At 40.6% G+C, this 20,416-nt stretch overlaps 1 protein-coding gene across 6 annotated transcripts in view; it reads left to right on the top strand.

Moving 5' to 3' along the window:
* whrna (whirlin a) overlaps positions 1 to 20,416 on the top strand; it is a 149,737-nt gene that overhangs the window by 75,896 nt on the left and 53,425 nt on the right. For all 6 annotated transcript variants that reach the window (XM_017714633.2, XM_037546225.1, XM_037546222.1 and 3 more), the window contains exon 4: positions 14,789 to 14,997. In XM_017714633.2, coding sequence (XP_017570122.1) covers positions 14,789 to 14,997 — 209 coding nt within the window. The remainder of the gene's footprint in view (positions 1 to 14,788; positions 14,998 to 20,416) is intronic.

The following is a 20,416-nucleotide window of genomic DNA, read 5'->3' as shown; positions in this document are numbered from 1 at the left end:
AACAGGTTTACAGGACCACTGCCCATCAAAAGTTTGGGGACACCTTACCTTCCTTTGCTCTTTAATTAAGAAAAGGTTTTGTTAGCATGAAACATCTGTGTGTTAATGCTTCGATTGTATTTAACTACATATAGCTTCATGTTCATCAAAATGTCCTACTTGGTATGAATACTAAGTTGTTTTTCTAAGTAATGCCTTGACAGTTTTCTTTTTTAAGCAGTTAAAGGCACATATTGAAAATCTTTAGGCTCAAAGATGGATTAAATGCCTGAAAGGTTGGAGTGCTGATGATTGCTGACACAAAAAGGGGATTAAATGTGTGGGTTATTACATTACTTCCAAGGTACAGACATTGTTTTCCTTTGAAGGAGGGTGAAAGCTAACACATGCTTTCACTGAGACACAAAGTCAGCCTCTGCATCAGCACAGTGAACGATAAAGGAAACACTCAGAGATCAGCACACAGAATGAGAGAGGGAGAGGAAACAATCAGAAAGCAGCACATTAAACAATAGAAGGCAAGAAAACACTTAGAGAGCAGCACACTCAAAAATAGAAGCAGAGAGCAGAACTCTGAATGATCGAGAGAGAAGAAACACTCACAAAGATAAACACTGAATGAAAGAGGGAGTGGGGAACACCTTGAGAGCAGCACAGTAAACAACAGAGGTGCAAAGAGCACACAGAGAATAAAAGAAAGAGAGGGGAACACATAGAGAGCAGCACACTGAATAAACCCCCATAGAGTAGAGCACTTAATGCCAAACACTTGCACACTTAATGCCTAAGGGACGAAACCACCCAGAGCAACACACTGAATAATAGAGGATGAGGAAGCACCCAAGCACCCAGAGCAGATCTGCTTAACAACAGAGGTGCAAAATACCCATAGAGCAGCACAATTAATGATACAGGGACAAAAACATCCATATAGCCGCACACTCATCAACAGAAGGACAAAAACACCCCAAAAAAGCATACTGAATGATACAGGGCCAAAAATGACCATAGAGCAGCATGCTGAATGATAGAGGGACAGAAACACCCAGAGAGCAACACGCTGCATGATACAGGGCCAAAACACCAAAAAGCAGCACATTTAATAATAGAGGAACGAAACACCTATAGAGCAGCACACTGAATGACAAAGGGATGAAAACACCCAGAGCAGCACACAGAACAGTAGAGGGTAAGGGAACACTTAGAGAGCACCAGATTGAACTCAATTGCATGTTTACAGGTGCTTAGAGGATGAGCATACACCCAGAGCAGCACATTGAATGACAGGGTGACAGAAACACCCAGAGAGCAGAACACTGAATGGTACAGGGCCAAAAATACCCAGAGAGCAGCACTCTTAACAACAAAGGGACAAAAACACCCATAGATCAGCACACTTAGAGCAGTATCTCACAAAAGTGATTACACCGCTCACATTTCTGCACATATTATATCTTTTCATGGGACAACACTGTAGAAATGAAACTTGGATATAACTTCAAGTAGTCAGTGTACAGCTTGTATAGCAGTATAGATTTACTGTCCTCTGAAAATGACAACACACAGCCATTAATGTCTAAATAGCTGGCAACAGAAGTGAGTATACCTCACAGTGAACATGTCCAAATTGTGCCTAGTTGTGTTGTTGTCCCACCCTGGTGTCATGTGACTCATTAGAGCTACAAGGTTCCAGGTGTGAATGGGGAGTGGGCCTGTTGAGTCCACGTTTTCAGCATCATTTCCAGAGGTTGGCTTCAAAAAATAAATATATGAGAGCTGCCAGCATTGCTGCAGAGGTTTGAAGAAGTGAGAGGTCAGTCTGTCAGTGCTCAGACCATATGCCGCACAATGCATCAACTTGGTCTGCATGGCCATTGTCCTAGAAGGAAGCCTCTTCTGAAGCTGAGGCACAAGAAAGCCTGCAAACAGTTTGCTGAAGACAAGCAGCCCAAGAACATGGATTACTGGAACCATGTCCTGTGGTCTGACGATACCAAGATAAACTTGTTTGGCTCAGATGGTGAATAGTACATATCTAAAAACACCCAGAGAGCAGCACAGTGAACAGTACATACCTAAAAACACCCAGAGAGCAGCACAGTGAACAGTACATTTCTAAAAACACCCAGAGAGCAGCACAGTGAACAGTACATATGTAAAAACACCCAGAGAGCAGCAGAGTGAACAGTACATATGTAAAAACACCCAGAGAGCAGCACAGTGAACAGTACATATGTAAAAACACCCAGAGAGCAGCACAGTGAACAGTACATATCTAAAAACACCCAGAGAGCAGCACAGTGAACAGTACATATCTAAAAACACCCAGAGAGCAGCACAGTGAACAGTACATTTCTAAAAACACCCAGAGAGCAGCACAGTGAACAGTACATATGTAAAAACACCCAGAGAGCAGCACAGTGAACAGTACATATCTAAAAACACCCAGAGAGCAGCACAGTGAACAGTACATATCTAAAAACACCCAGAGAGCAGCACAGTGAACAGTACATATGTAAAAACACCCAGAGAGCAGCACAGTGAACAGTACATATCTAAAAACACCCAGAGAGCAGCACAGTGAACAGTACATATCTAAAAACACCCAGAGAGCAGCACAGTGAACAGTACATATCTAAAAACACCCAGAGAGCAGCACAGTGAACAGTACATATCTAAAAACACCCAGAGAGCAGCACAGTGAACAGTACATATGTAAAAACACCCAGAGAGCAGCACAGTGAACAGTACATATGTAAAAACACCCAGAGAGCAGCACAGTGAACAGTACATATGTAAAAACACCCAGAGAGCAGCAAAAACACCCAGAGAGCAGCACAGTGAACAGTACATATCTAAAAACACCCAGAGAGCAGCACAGTGAACAGTACATATCTAAAAACACCCAGAGAGCAGCACAGTGAACAGTACATATGTAAAAACACCCAGAATGCAGCACAGTGAACAGTACATATCTAAAAACACCCAGAGAGCAGCACAGTGAACAAGAGACAAAAACACCCAGAGGGCAGCACAGTGAACAGTACATATCTAAAAACACCCAGAGAGCAGCACAGTGAACAGTACATATCTAAAAACACCCAGAGAGCAGCACAGTGAACAGTACATATGTAAAAACACCCAGAGAGCAGCACAGTGAACAGTACATATCTAAAAACACCCAGAGAGCAGCACAGTGAACAGTACATATCTAAAAACACCCAGAGAGCAGCACAGTGAACAGTACATTTCTAAAAACACCCAGAGAGCAACACAGTGAACAGTACATTTCTAAAAACACCCAGAGAGCAGCACAGTGAACAGTACATATCTAAAAACACCCAGAGAGCAGCACAGTGAACAGTACATATCTAAAAACACCCAGAGAGCAGCACAGTGAACAGTACATATGTAAAAACACCCAGAGAGCAGCAAAAACACCCAGAGAGCAGCACAGTGAACAGTACATTTCTAAAAACACCCAGAGAGCAACACAGTGAACAGTACATTTCTAAAAACACCCAGAGAGCAGCACAGTGAACAGTACATATCTAAAAACACCCAGAGAGCAGCACAGTGAACAGTACATATCTAAAAACACCTGGAGAGCAGCACAGTGAACAGTACATATGTAAAAACACCCAGAGAGCAGCACAGTGAACAGTACATATGTAAAAACACCCAGAGAGCAGCAAAAACACCCAGAGAGCAGCACAGTGAACAGTACATATCTAAAAACACCCAGAGAGCAGCACAGTGAACAGTACATTTCTAAAAACACCCAGAGAGCAGCACAGTGAACAGTACATATCTAAAAACACCCAGAGAGCAGCACAGTGAACAGTACATATCTAAAAACACCCAGAGAGCAGCACAGTGAACAGTACATATCTAAAAACACCCAGAGAGCAGCACAGTGAACAGTACATATCTAAAAACACCCAGAGAGCAACACAGTGAACAGTACATTTCTAAAAACACCCAGAGAGCAGCACAGTGAACAGTACATATCTAAAAACACCCAGAGAGCAGCACAGTGAACAGTACATATCTAAAAACACCTGGAGAGCAGCACAGTGAACAGTACATATGTAAAAACACCCAGAGAGCAGCACAGTGAACAGTACATATGTAAAAACACCCAGAGAGCAGCAAAAACACCCAGAGAGCAGCACAGTGAACAGTACATATCTAAAAACACCCAGAGAGCAGCACAGTGAACAGTACATTTCTAAAAACACCCAGAGAGCAGCACAGTGAACAGTACATATCTAAAAACACCCAGAGAGCAGCACAGTGAACAGTACATATCTAAAAACACCCAGAGAGCAGCACAGTGAACAGTACATATGTAAAAACACCCAGAGAGCAGCACAGTGAACAGTACATATCTAAAAACACCCAGAGAGCAGCACAGTGAACAGTACATATCTAAAAACACCCAGAGAGCAGCACAGTGAACAGTACATATCTAAAAACACCCAGAGAGCAGCACAGTGAACAGTACATATCTAAAAACACCCAGAGAGCAGCACAGTGAACAGTACATATGTAAAAACACCCAGAGAGCAGCACAGTGAACAGTACATATGTAAAAACACCCAGAGAGCAGCACAGTGAACAGTACATATGTAAAAACACCCAGAGAGCAGCAAAAACACCCAGAGAGCAGCACAGTGAACAGTACATATCTAAAAACACCCAGAGAGCAGCACAGTGAACAGTACATATCTAAAAACACCCAGAGAGCAGCACAGTGAACAGTACATATGTAAAAACACCCAGAGAGCAGCACAGTGAACAAGAGACAAAAACACCCAGAGGGCAGCACAGTGAACAGTACATATCTAAAAACACCCAGAGAGCAGCACAGTGAACAGTACATATCTAAAAACACCCAGAGAGCAGCACAGTGAACAGTACATATGTAAAAACACCCAGAGAGCAGCACAGTGAACAGTACATTTCTAAAAACACCCAGAGAGCAGCACAGTGAACAGTACATATCTAAAAACACCCAGAGAGCAGCACAGTGAACAGTACATATCTAAAAACACCCAGAGAGCAGCACAGTGAACAGTACATTTCTAAAGACACCCAGAGAGCAACACAGTGAACAGTACATTTCTAAAAACACCCAGAGAGCAGCACAGTGAACAGTACATATCTAAAAACACCCAGAGAGCAGCACAGTGAACAGTACATATCTAAAAACACCCAGAGAGCAGCACAGTGAACAGTACATATGTAAAAACACCCAGAGAGCAGCAAAAACACCCAGAGAGCAGCACAGTGAACAGTACATTTCTAAAAACACCCAGAGAGCAACACAGTGAACAGTACATTTCTAAAAACACCCAGAGAGCAGCACAGTGAACAGTACATATCTAAAAACACCCAGAGAGCAGCACAGTGAACAGTACATATCTAAAAACACCTGGAGAGCAGCACAGTGAACAGTACATATGTAAAAACACCCAGAGAGCAGCACAGTGAACAGTACATATGTAAAAACACCCAGAGAGCAGCAAAAACACCCAGAGAGCAGCACAGTGAACAGTACATATCTAAAAACACCCAGAGAGCAGCACAGTGAACAGTACATTTCTAAAAACACCCAGAGAGCAGCACAGTGAACAGTACATATCTAAAAACACCCAGAGAGCAGCACAGTGAACAGTACATATCTAAAAACACCCAGAGAGCAGCACAGTGAACAGTACATATGTAAAAACACCCAGAGAGCAGCACAGTGAACAGTACATATCTAAAAACACCCAGAGAGCAGCACAGTGAACAGTACATATCTAAAAACACCCAGAGAGCAGCACAGTGAACAGTACATATCTAAAAACACCCAGAGAGCAGCACAGTGAACAGTACATATCTAAAAACACCCAGAGAGCAGCACAGTGAACAGTACATATGTAAAAACACCCAGAGAGCAGCACAGTGAACAGTACATATGTAAAAACACCCAGAGAGCAGCACAGTGAACAGTACATATGTAAAAACACCCAGAGAGCAGCAAAAACACCCAGAGAGCAGCACAGTGAACAGTACATATCTAAAAACACCCAGAGAGCAGCACAGTGAACAGTACATATCTAAAAACACCCAGAGAGCAGCACAGTGAACAGTACATATGTAAAAACACCCAGAATGCAGCACAGTGAACAGTACATATCTAAAAACACCCAGAGAGCAGCACAGTGAACAAGAGACAAAAACACCCAGAGGGCAGCACAGTGAACAGTACATATCTAAAAACACCCAGAGAGCAGCACAGTGAACAGTACATATCTAAAAACACCCAGAGAGCAGCACAGTGAACAGTACATATGTAAAAACACCCAGAGAGCAGCACAGTGAACAGTACATTTCTAAAAACACCCAGAGAGCAGCACAGTGAACAGTACATATCTAAAAACACCCAGAGAGCAGCACAGTGAACAGTACATATCTAAAAACACCCAGAGAGCAGCACAGTGAACAGTACATTTCTAAAGACACCCAGAGAGCAACACAGTGAACAGTACATTTCTAAAAACACCCAGAGAGCAGCACAGTGAACAGTACATATCTAAAAACACCCAGAGAGCAGCACAGTGAACAGTACATATCTAAAAACACCCAGAGAGCAGCACAGTGAACAGTACATATGTAAAAACACCCAGAGAGCAGCAAAAACACCCAGAGAGCAGCACAGTGAACAGTACATTTCTAAAAACACCCAGAGAGCAACACAGTGAACAGTACATTTCTAAAAACACCCAGAGAGCAGCACAGTGAACAGTACATATCTAAAAACACCCAGAGAGCAGCACAGTGAACAGTACATATCTAAAAACACCTGGAGAGCAGCACAGTGAACAGTACATATGTAAAAACACCCAGAGAGCAGCACAGTGAACAGTACATATGTAAAAACACCCAGAGAGCAGCAAAAACACCCAGAGAGCAGCACAGTGAACAGTACATATCTAAAAACACCCAGAGAGCAGCACAGTGAACAGTACATATCTAAAAACACCCAGAGAGCAGCACAGTGAACAGTACATATCTAAAAACACCCAGAGAGCAGCACAGTGAACAGTACATATCTAAAAACACCCAGAGAGCAGCACAGTGAACAAGAGACAAAAACACCCAGAGGGCAGCATGTTGAACGATAGAGGGGAAACAAAAACTGCCGGAGGGCAACGATAGAGTGACGACAGACAGCCACAGAGCAACACACCAAATGGCAGAGGGACAAAAAGCACCCAGAAATCAAAACCCAGAAACCGTGCAGTAGAGCTTCAGTGCCCAGTAGCTGTATGAAATTGGGATTATGCAAGATGCATTTAATTGGAGCAATAATGCTAATGAGTCATTAGTAGTGATCTGGCTGTGAGCATGAAGTAGCTCTACAGACTGCCCACACAGGAAACAGAGAGAGAGAGAGATACAAGACAGTGGCAAGCTTAGCCCCCTGAGTGTGAGCCACAGAAAGAAGCAAGCCAGCCTCTGAAGCATGCCACCAGACACCTTGAGTGATCGTGTTATTACAGCAGGAGCAGACAAGCCACACACACACACACACACACACACACACACACACACACACACACACACACACACACTGATCGGTGGCCTGGCTAGATGGGCTATCTATTTCACAAGGCCACTCACATGCCTAGAGGTTTGGTATATGGAGGCCGGCTCTGTAATGCCCAGAGTCATGTGAGTTATCCAATGAGATGATATGCTCATCTACGAAAGGAGGGATATTTGTGGAAATGGCAACCCATTACTCATTTTTATGCCCATAGAAGCATTGCTGTCTAGCAGCAGTCGGATCAGATCAGATCTGGTCATATGGAGTAAACAGGTATGTCTGAAATAATATATTTGATGTGAATAGCCTTTCGGAATGTCTAAACTATTAAACAGGGAAGCATTTAAAAGGACTTAAATGAAGTAGAAAATGCATATAAACGAGCGTGTCCATCAGGCTCTGTTTAGTACTGTAAGAGAGACAGGTAGGAGAATTTTAGGAGCCCATATGGAAACTATAAAACAAAAATTTGTAATTATTAAAAGTAAAATAATTAGTTGTGTTATGTAAATATCAGATTCAAAACAGTCAATACAGTCCAAATTTGGAAACTATGCTGCAAAAACAAAAAAGTTATATGCAAATGTTTTGGCACCTGATTTTGCTGATTTTTTTGGTGGTTTGTTGATGTGTAAATAAGTACACATCCTCTATAGAGAACACATATCTTCACATTTTAATGCACACATACTGTTTATTTACTAAAATTAACATACAAAAAATAAAACATGAAATGTTATGGCTCATTTTCACATAAAAAAATCAACAAAATTTAATTCGATGAGGGACAAATGACTATATCCATCTAAAGCCCTTAGCCCCACCCATGGTCATATAACGGAAAACAAATACAATAAAAAATATAGAATATGGGGCCTTTAAAATGTGCATTGTCATGATGTAATCTGCTAATCAATTACTGCTGATTCATTGAGATAAATTTTAATAACTGATATTTTTAAAACAAGTGGTCAAGTTTAATTGAGAAATTAGATAATTAAGAGAACTGAAACTAAACGTGTTGACATAAAATATGGAAAAATCCAAATAGCGATTGTTTATACTGCATCAGAGTGCCTCCCTCAAGGGACATGAGGAAGGTGATGATGATGCTGATGATGCTGAAGTGTTGTGAAAAGTTGTTAAAATAAGCATGCCTTTTTTGTTTTACTGATCTGGGCCGGATATGATGGATGGGTTTAATCCCATCTCCCCAATAAAGATTATGACCATGAATTCTCCGCTGGCAACGCTGATGCTTGTTTGCAAACATTCCATGTGCCGTTCTCCTCTCTTGTCTTCATCCCCTGTTCCTTGAGGACAGGAACGTGTGGCTGTAAAATGCTGCAACTCTTTAAGGCCGATGCGGCCCATAGACTCCTAATTGTATAGAATAATGAGGTCTCACATGGGGAGGTCTGCTGTCTCGCTGTTGCTGAGATGCAGATGCTGTCCTGTCTGCTGCTGGGCCAGCACCTTTGCTGACCTGCTGCGATGGCTTTATCAATATGGCTCCACTAGAGAATGTCTCTTTTCCTCTTAGACTGTTTATACCCTCTTCTCTCACACACACCAGAACTGGGTGAAGTTCAAACACATAGATAGAGTGGTCCTACGTAGATATCTAATATTGTTAAGCAAAGCATGCACACTAGGGCTTGCCCATTATACTAGTCAGTTGTAGCATTCTTGGTTAATAAAGATTGTGCCAGTAGACTAATAGCAATTATGTATTACTTTATTTATGCATTTGTTTTATTTTTTTACACTAAAACTGTAGCAAAGAGAAAATAGCTAGTATAGTTGAAGTTGAAGTATCATTCTATTTTACAGATTGTATTGTTCATTTGCATCAGTCATGTTATAGTATAGCATAAAAAAGTATAAAAAACACCTGCAAAATGGAAATAACAAATCCTTCATGTAGGTTCACTTTGAAATGCATAAAGCTAATGTAAGAAGGTGGAATGTAAACCATGTGATCAGAATCCACCCCCCAACGCTCACATACACCACAGGTAATTTAGCTTCTGTTTTTGTGTTAGCTAACACACATGCATTCATGACATCCAGTCTGTTGGGTTTCATGCTTGATTTCTGTCCTTTAGTTGATGCACACAATAGCAACTGACGAATAGCCCCTCTTGTGGAGAATCTTTGCCCTGCTAAACATGTACAGATGAGTGAGTTATAATGCTAGGTACACAGACGTCATATATATTTAAAAAATGAATTAATAAATAGCATATAAAATAGCAATTTATTGCTTTAACAGTTCTTGGTCATTAACAATAAAGCATAATATGACATAAGTATTATTTAATCAGGTTACTGTTAGTCATAGTCGATATCCAAACATGTCTGCTTACCCTTTTGCAAAGGCCTGGCATGAGGCCTCTTAAACTAAATTGTTGCTGACCATGCTTAAAAAGTGTAATGAACCTATTGCTTTAATCCACATTGTCTAAAAGATTTAGTTGGTTTAATGTTAACATGAATTGCAGAATCTCCTTTTTTTTTCAATTGGACTATGTTCATATTTCCTTTTGACACTCCTGTATTTGTTTCCAAAATGTTCTTTATTTGTTCTACGTTTGTTCTACAACCTATAAAAGTAAGTATTACCCTGTTCCATTTAGGTTCTGTAGTCCAAAGCTTTTGGAAAGTCTAAGATCAGGGCTTTTGGTTGACTAACAGTATTCTTAGTGAGAGATATCCCTAATGTACACATGAATTCACATGAATTCAGCGTTCACTGAAGATAAGAATATCATCATCTTTTTTTGAAGTCTGTACATCTATGCTATGAGGCTTCCTGTGACCAGCCTCAGTGTGCTGAGAGAGAAGGAATAACCCACTTTACAGCTGGAGAACACTTTTATTGAGCAACAGACTTGTTAAGCACATAAAAATCAGTTCACTTGGAGCAGGTTGTACTGGAGTATCTCACACTTGTGGCTCTTTGGCTGGAGGGAGGCAGAAAAAGAGCAGGTAGTATGGTGCTCTGAATTTATGACTTTAAGCCACTCTGTTGCACATTTGGAACACTGCTCAAACCAAGCCCTGTAACTTTGCTAAATGAAGCATGGTTGATACACTCGAGCACTTTTGGCTGCATGACTGTAAAACATCTTAATGGAAAAGGCTCGTAATTCATAATGGTCAAATTACTAAAGCTGTTGTCAAAAAAGAAAAAAAAGCCTTTGTTCCACAGAGATAGATTAGATTACATTGGAGCTCAGTTTTTCGAAGATGGCTCATTTTTAGATGAGTCTGTGATCTGCATACTAAATTTTGCTGTGAATGTGCCAGCTTATATATAGTCCTGCGTCATGCAAGTCTGAGTTGAGTCTTGAGTTTCTGAGATGCGAGTGCGAGTCTTGATTCTCTAAAGTGAGAATTTTGTTTGTTTTTGTTTTTTTTCTCTGCTGAAATTTTGCAAGTCTCTCAAGTCTTGAGTCAGTTAAGCATGAGTCTGTGTTGACTCATGTGTCAGGTAGCCTTTTAAACTCCACCGGTGGTTCCAAAACGCACGCCGTCATATTCTTCATAACTTTCATATTTCATAAGCTACATTTTAAAGGTGGGTGTCGTATGAGAGCTATAACTGTCTTCTTTCCAGTCAAATAGATGGGTGATGTAATTTTAAACCCTTATCATAAAAGAAACTGAACTCACATTTTTTTTTCTTCTGCTGAAATTGGGCCCATTTTTCTATAAACAGAAAACATCTCTTCAGTGATCTGCTCTGTACAAATTATTTTTATAAAATAATACACAGAGCGTCTAAGATTTTTGGCTTTCAGCAGTAAATTGTAAGTATATAACAATGTGGGTGATCTTAAAACACATTTTCTGTTCATTTGATGGGAGCTTTTACAAATAATTTTTTTTTTACAAATGAATACTTTGCCTTATGATTTGGTCATGTGAATTCAGATGGAAAAACCAAAATATACCCTGGAGAATAAGAGGTTAAGCGCAAACACAATGTCATTGAAGGAGAATACTAACCGCTAATTCTGTTACACAACCTAACAGATGCCTCTACTGGCTTGCGTCATGATAAGAGGAAGAGGGAGGTCTATCCTACCCACCCACAGAAAGCGATGCCAATTATTCTCTCTTGGACTCCCAGCCATGGATGACTGTGGTATCGCCAGGTAGCACACTTGCGATCAAACTTGCTTACTGTGCCACTCAGGAGTCCCTACAATAACACATTTTCATCTTTATTTTCAGCCCCTCATGTCCACTTTGCGATGTGTGGAGCAAGTGATATGCAGGTGCTATCCCACTGCAGTTTTGGACCATTTGTTTAGAGCTCTGTTGAGAGCATACTATAAAAGTGTAGCTTCCTCACGCAAGATGTTTGTTATTACTGTTTCTCTTTTCGAGCCCAAAGTAGCCCCCAGCCTCCCCTCAAGCTCACCTCAGCAGGAAAGAGTGAAGAGTCGATATCTCACCCCCCCCCCCCCCCCCCCGCCTCATCTGTCCATCTCAGAGGAGAAAAAGGATGGAAATGCCAGAGGTGCTGTGGTTCAGAGAGGGAGGGTGCAAATGCCAGACACCTTCCATCACTCCCTCTCTCAATATTTCCTGTAAGATAGAAACCAAGGGACCGAGAGAGGGGAAGGGAAAGAGAGAGCAAGATACAGACAGAGAGTGTGAGAGAAAGCAGGGAAAGAGAAAATGAACAGAAGAGACAGAGTTAATGTGAGGATAATGACTGTTGACCTCCATGCTGTTGTGTCAGAGTCCCACTGACAGCCTGTCCCTCCCCACCCCTTAATCCTGCCCGCCTTCACCTGACTGTCTGAGTGTAATATCACTGGGCCCTATGCTGGGGATGAAGGTCAGGTGCATTCTGGGAACAGGGCACAGTTTGGTGAAGATTAAGTGGTGACGAGCAGGCTTGCCTTTTATATGCTGCTGTTATAGCCGACGCATCCCTGGTTGGAATTGCAATCTTCATGCTGAAGGTCAGCGTGAACCTGGAAAAGCCTGCAAGTTGAAAGCCATGTCGGAACAGTCATGCTAATGTTTTTGTAGGCTTTTTATTTTTAAAAAGGCTGCTTCTTATAAGGCCCTTTTGAAAGACCTTTTGACTCTTTGGACTTCAGGCATTTCTTATCATCTGTAGTTCATTGCTATTCATGAGTCTTTTCACTTGCTCGTCAGATAGCGACTACACATTTTTGGAAAAGTTAAATTTTCTAAAGTGTGAACATTTCTGCGGTCTTCATCAAAGTCTAAAAACATTCTAAAAACATAATCAAACATTAAGCTCTTCTATTCACCCCTCCTGTACATTCAGAAGAAGTGACTACTGCTCCTCTTATCTTCTAATTGCCCCATTGGCTCTTTGCTGGTGCAGACATTTGCTTTCTTTTGGGACAATGCTATTGTAATAATCCAAAATTAATTAAACCTCCATCCAGTACTAATGAAACCAGGCTTGTATTTCCCTTAAACCTTAGACTCCATCTTTGTCTCAATTTCTTGAGGTCCTCAATTGCAGATGCTCTGTTTCCTCTAATAAGCATATCCGTTATCTGATAAGATGGTTAAAGGCCTGCACTCCTTTGTGCTTTGTGCATCGGGAGCCAAACACAGAGCAGAGCAATATGGACAGATAAAAAACGTGAGCCACAGATGCTGGGAGTGGGAGAGTAGTGAGGAGAATGGCTGCTCCTGTGCTTCCCTATCGATCGCTTAGTGGTCTCTGGAGTTCACATGGAAAACAAAGCATTATTATTCATGTCCATATTGATCAACTCCACATTTATTAATATCATCATCACTGGAAAGGTAGCTTAATTACCCTGGAGCTTGTCTCCTGAGCAAGAGGGGCAGGGAGGTGCATCGATCCAGAGAGAGAGCGCTTGCAGTTGGTTAATCCACCAGTAGATACAGACAAACTGAATTATTTTACACAGGGTTGGACAGGTGAAGGAAGAATGGATTGCAGTAGAGGGAGGAGGGGAGAGATGCCTCCATTCATACCCGCTCCATATAGCCTAATGGAAAGAACCCAGGGCACTGTGAGGGGAAAGGGAAAGGAAAAATGAACAAGAGATAGGGGAAATGTGAGGATGAAATTAGTGGTGATATGATGCACTTGGCTCACTTTTCCATTCGATTCACAATGCTGAGGTCATGATTCTCACAACACCACAATGTCAGCAGCTCAAAATGCGTGACGATTTATGCTGTCTTCATGTGCTATAGAATGATCGTAAATGCATTCCTGACCTAAAAGTTGCACATGACCAGCTTTTCATCCAAGTTGTCATTGGGTCAATGGCAAAGGCCTTCAAAATGATCACAACAAATTCTAAAATTAAACTGAATTAAAATATATATTTAGAAAAGGATATGATTTATCTATCCAAGCTTTCATAATGGTATAAATTCATTTTTAAACAGTATCATCAATTTTACCACCTGGAAAATGTCTAGTGGCACAATTTAATTAATTAAAAATATTATTTAAATACAGCACGCATGTTCTTAATGTCTCTAGCTGGGTAGGATTAGTGCCACGTGACAGTTGAGGAGATCAGAACAAAAAGAGAAAAGTTGTACAATTAGTTAAATGCTTTTAAAGTTGCCCATTTTGTGGGCATTTAAAAAAATTCAAACATAAAATGTTGCCAAAATATTTTATTAAGAAGGGTAACTAAATTCCCCCTTTTAACCTGCATATATGGTGGTTGGACAGTCACACCACCTGACGTGTAGGTTTTGGAAGGCACTGAAAATGTATTCACATTAAATAGGTACTGTAGAAGATATAAATAGCTGACAACAAAACATAAATGCAAGGAAGGTGTGTATCATTAGGGTTTTGCAGGGAAAATAGGACATAAAAGTCTATGTTGTGTGTGTGTGTGTGTGTGTGTGTGTGTGTGTGTGTGTGTGTTTGCACATTAATTTGTTCAAGAACATTTGTGTGCAGACACGTCTGTGGTCACCATCATCATCTTCTTGAAGGAAAACACTCTTCTGATCATCCTTGATAACTAATTCTGTTCTGTCACTCTGAAACCTTTCTAATCCCCTCACCACTCAATCATTGTTGAACCTTTGGCTCTCCAGTCTGGCCCATCTGCTTCTGCAGCTGACTCCACTGCCCCCTGTCCAGCCCACCCACCCTATCCTCTCTGTGGCCCTCCCTCTACACAGGTGGGCGATCAGATCCTGGAGGTGAATGGGCGGACCTTCCTAAGCATTCCTCACGATGAGGCCGTGCGCGTCCTCAAGTCCTCCCGACACCTGATGATGACCGTGAAGGACGTGGGCCGGTTGCCACATGCTCGCACGGTGGTGGGAGAGACCAAGTGGATCGCCAGCTCCCAGATCACAGAGAGCTCGTCCAGCAGCAGCGTGGCAGGGTGAGAGAGGGAGGGAGGGAGGGAGAATGAGGGTAGAGGGCCGTACACTCTGAAAAATGAAGGTGGTTCTTGGTTTGGATTACCACAGCACAATCCTAGGAAAAAACTTTACTTCATGCAGGTTCTTCAAACTTTAAAAAGGCTTTACAACATTGGTTCAACAATGGCTTACAACAATGGTTCTTAAAGCAACCGTCCATTGAAAGTGGTTCTTCTGAGGCTCCAACATACCCTTTTTGGAAAAGTGTAGAGGTACAATATGTATCTATCATAATAAATTATATCATAACACTGTCCTAAGCATGATGCAGATTTTGTCAGGATTTCTAGAAAATTTGCAAACTGCTCATAAAAGAAAGATTCTTGTCCTGGTCCTAGAGATGTACCACATGTCAGAGCTCAGGTCCAACCATAATCTAACTCACCTGATCCAGGTGATGAAGGCTTTCAGAAGCATCTGAATGTTACTGCCAGGTGTGATGGATCTGAATTCTCAAGGGTGGGAGATTTCTAAGACCAGGATTGGGCACCCCTGATTTAGAACATCCCTAAAGATTATGTAAACAACAACCACTGGTGTCACATTAAAACTGCATTGTATCAAGGATCTGACTAAATATTAGTCCATGATGTCGCTATATATATTTCTCTGAGTTTGATTTTACATTTAATAAAAATAAACAATCCTTGGCTCTCATTTCTCAAGCATCTCAGAGTAAGAGCACTGGTCTAAGATCAGGTCACGTCAGGTCATGGAGTTTTATTCAGTATTATATATATATATATATATATATATATATATATATATATATATATATATATATATATATATAAAATCCTCAATCAGTATTATTACTCTAAGAGGCTTGATAAATAAGGTCTATTGTACTTATACTTTCTTTTTTTACCCTTTAGAAAAGGTACCACAAAGTATGGTGTAATATGGGGCCTGAGGCAAGTTGAAAGTGCAAAGTGACTTTATTAAGGGCATTCTGATACACATTGTCGTAGAAGGCAGGGGTCGAGACACAGGCATGCAGGAAAAGATGCAGATCAATATTTAGAAATAACAAAAAATAGTGCAGACTAAGCACAATAAACAGGCTAAGAACTCAAGTGACAAACACAGACACTTCACAAACACATGGTGGAAACAAAGGAGTATGCAAAGCAGTCCAAAAGGAGCTGCAGGTGTGTGGGAGAGGAGGAGGGTGGGCGGAGGGTGAGCCTGGGAGAGTCCAAGTCGAGTCTCCCCAGAGGGGGGGAGACGTGACAGGTTCAGGGTGATTCATCCAATTTTAAAGCGCCGTATTTTTAAAACCATGAGGCGCCTAGGAACCAATCACACACCAATCGAAAGAGGGGGCACTGTCACCAGAAGATGGCTCCATTCAGTCTGCGAGGAGATGGAGACCCCTGAGGAGAAAGTGTTTCGTGCTGTCCACTTAAATAAGAGTGAATCTGTGTAGCGTGATTTTTGTTGGCAGTGAACCTCCAACTGCTCAGACCGTTTGTTGTTGGTTCCATAACAATGGATGTTCTCCAAAATCAAATTGAAAGAGCTGTGAGTACAGTGATGCTCGACGTGCTCAATCGAGTATGGGATGACTTTGACTATAGCGGTGATGTTGTCTGTACAGCTGGAAGAGTTTCATATTGAGCGCTCATTTATACTATATAATTGTATCATTACATAATAAACCTTATGCTCATTTAAACCATTTACCGTTTACTGCATTGTTCTGTAATGATGTACAAGTGAAATAAATCATTTTGAAATCGGATTAATTTTTTTTAATCACCCTGTAGTTTGAACAATGCCATAGAAGAATGAAATTTACCTAAAGAATCAAATTTTAATAAGAGATGAAGAGAAAAGAGAGTGGGAAGAATCTTCTAAAGTTTTTGTAGAACCTTTGCATAATCAAAATGCTCTATACAAATTCAAAGGTTCTTCCTGGAGTTGTTACATTGTGTGGAGGGTCTTTAAATTTAGAAGGTTCTTCACACTCACACATCTCATTTAGAAAAATGCTAGTCTTAAGAATCATCCACTGAAAGCTTTTTTTTTACTGGAAAAAAGTGTAAACAACTGTTGCAACATTTATTTTTAAGACTTTTGTTGGTGCATTGACCTTCATCTTTTCTGACTTTTTCAAAATGTCAAAAACTAAATATCAGGATGATAAACAAGTATTGTTTATCATGTCTTCAAATACTGCAGTATGATGTTTGTCATATTTGCCACCCTGAGACAGGTGTATAAATATGCGTATAAATATGTCTTTTTAAAATGCTTAGTATATAATTTAGGTTTTATGTGCTTAAGATGTTGTTTGTGTTTGGCTCATCTCAGCATCAGATGAATCCATTTAATAAATAATAAGTTTGAGAACATTCTGACCTGTTTTCCAGCTCCTTCCTGGAATGCCGATGGTGAGAAAGAGAAAGTATGGGTATCATTAGATGTGCTTACTGAATTTTCATTCCTCCAGCACCGCCAGACTAAATGCACATAGACCTAACTTTCTTATCCGATCGTTATTTCATGAGATGTTTGTTTGGAGACTCATTGGTGACATCAGCATCGTCTGTTTTGGTTCCAGCTTATTTAACGGCTTATTTTTGCTTCTGTCTTGATCAGCATTAACAGCCTGTGGGCACTGAGACTGTGTGTTCGCTTTTAATGAATTACCAATTTTGCACTCAGACATGCTGATTTAATTTGAGGCCAGGAGCTGCTCGAAGGCTGAGTTTAATTCCATGTTTTAAGAGCAGGCTGTGTGATAGCTGACTCTTTGATTTTTCCATCTCTCCACATCTTTTTATGACCCCAGCCGGCTAGCAGGAAGAGTTATGGATGCTGCAGCTTCCTCCAGGCTTCACAGCTGTTTGTTGTAGTCGGAGTTGAACACGTAATGCAAAACTCTGCATTTATTTCTAACGCATCTCATATACTCACCTGACACTGTGTGACCACAAGTACTTTAATCTCAGAGTGAGGGAGTGTGTCTGTGTGTGTCAGGAATGAGAAGTGTAAATGATGTCCAGTGGATTTAGCCATATTCTGAATACTGTGTGACATCCAAAAACAGAACCAGAGCTGAAAACAAGTTATAAACTTTTAAAAATCTGGTGACGCCTTAGTGTAGAGGGACATTATAATGCCTCCTAGGCTGCATTCACACAGCAGGTTAAAGTAAAAAGTGCACGTTTTTTGGCCACAGTCACTTCTTTGTTCTCAGATGCTTTAAACTTTGCATTCAGACTTTTAACTGTTTTTGATGCTGCAGCCTCGCTCTCCTGTGGCTGCGTTCGGTCATTTCTTTCGAAGTCTCTTCAAACACAGAGGTGTTTTGGATAGGTCTCTTCTAGGCTTTGTACGGAAATGTCAACCCAAATGTTTATATGGTCTCAGCAGTGCGAAATGATGACGAATGTTGAGTTGGATTGCCATAAAAGTCGCATGAATTCCGATCTGGCTGTTCAGTCGCATTGCTGCAGATCGGATACAGATCAGATTTCAGTACCACATATGAAAGCATCTCAAATCGGAATTGAACATGTCAGATTCAGTGCGTGTTTTGCTTTTCACACTGACACACAGATGACACATCTGTTTCACACGTGAAGAAAGAAATCGGATTTGGGCCACTTTTACCTGCTGTGTAAACGTAGCCTTATTAAGCTTTATCAAGTCAGTGACTGGTCAATACTTATTACTGCTTATTACTCCTTTCTACTTTATTAAGCAGTATCTTTAGTGAGTTTAGCATTTTCCAGAGCACTTTTGTCCATTTATTATACATCATAATCTCTCTGTATCTTTTCCAGGTGTCCTTTTTAGGTGTCCATTATGCTATTATTGAGCTTTATCAAGCCAATAGCTTGTAACTTATCAAGCCAATTAAAATGGCTTTCTATCACTCTAGTTCACCATAGTAAATTATAGTCTCTAAATATGTAAATACACCATCAAAGGTAGAAAAAGTGCCCTACTGGTCCAATTATGTTCCTTAAATTAGTTTTTGAGGTACATTACATTCGCATACCCAGAGTAAAGATATATTCATACATTTTATGATATGCATCTTAACTTTTTATATAGAAAAAGAATCAATAACTGCAAAGGAATATGATACAACTGTGTTCCCTAATTAAAAGTACAGAAGCACAAACCCAGTGACAGTGTTTGTACCCAGAAAAGTCTGGTTTGTCCTGAGAGTAAAATTGATAGTTACTGCCTTGACAAGGATTATTTATCACATTAAATGTTTAATTCAGTATAGTCGCAGCTTAATAAAGTAATTAGCAGGAAGTTAAAGGAATGGTTCAATAAAAAAAATCTAATTTACACATTTTTCCAATTCAATGTAGCTGAACAGCTGAGACATATTTGGTGTCCATATTGTGCTTCTTTAATTTAATGCTGGACATGCAAGACTAACAAACACTAGCAGTAGTATCAACAGTCAGCCAAACTGTTTCTGTAAAAACTGCGTCCAGCTCTTCATAAAGATCACAGACTTGTCAATACAGTTTAGAACGCAGTATGACTTACTGTAATTGTAATTTGTAAAAATGAAAAAAAAAAAAGAAAAAAGGTCACAGCATAGTAAGCAGCTATTTTATACAGGTGTTGTGCCAAATTCCTCCCCCTCACAGAATCAATCTCCTCTTCCTGTGCATGCATGTTATGCAGACATATGGATGCTAGATTATGTCCAAGATTTCAGTCATTTCAATGTATTAACATATACACTCGCCAGCCACTTTTTTAGGTACACCTTGCTAGTGAAAGTTTGGACCCCCTTTTGCCTTCAGAACTGCCTTAATTCTTCATGACGTACTTTTAACAAGGTGTTGGAAACATTCCTCAGTAGATCAGCTTTTTCTGAAATACTCAGACCAGCCCGTCTGGCACCAACAAGCATACCATGTTCAAAGTCACTTAAATCACCTTTCTTCCCTATTCTGATGCTCGGTTTGCACTTCAGCAAGTTGTTTTGACTAAATGCTTTGAGTTGCGGCCATGTGATTGGCTGATTAGCTATTTGTGTTAACAAGCAACTAAACTGAAAGTGTACCTAATAAAGTGGCCAGTGAGTGTAGCTTCAGTTTATAAATGGACAATTAAACAGTTCATGAAAAGTGACAAGAGAAATCAGAAATGTAATCTGTAGCATCCATACCTCACACCACCCCATGCAGGTAGGCAGAGTTCACAGCAACACCCGTTATCTAAAGCTGCAGAGTCCAGCCACTCTAAGTGTTGTTTACTTTCATAGTGCACAGTACTATCATACTGTCATACTGTGCACTAAACCATATTGACAAGTAATGAATTCCTGGATGTGGTATTGAGTGAGTTGAGAGACGTTTTTGGAATGTAGATTTGAGTGACTATTGACTCGTAGTG

This window comes from Pygocentrus nattereri, chromosome 16 (assembly GCF_015220715.1).
Source record: "Pygocentrus nattereri isolate fPygNat1 chromosome 16, fPygNat1.pri, whole genome shotgun sequence".
NCBI classification, from domain to species: domain Eukaryota; kingdom Metazoa; phylum Chordata; class Actinopteri; order Characiformes; family Serrasalmidae; genus Pygocentrus; species Pygocentrus nattereri.
This window is presented reverse-complemented; position numbering and strand designations above follow the sequence as displayed.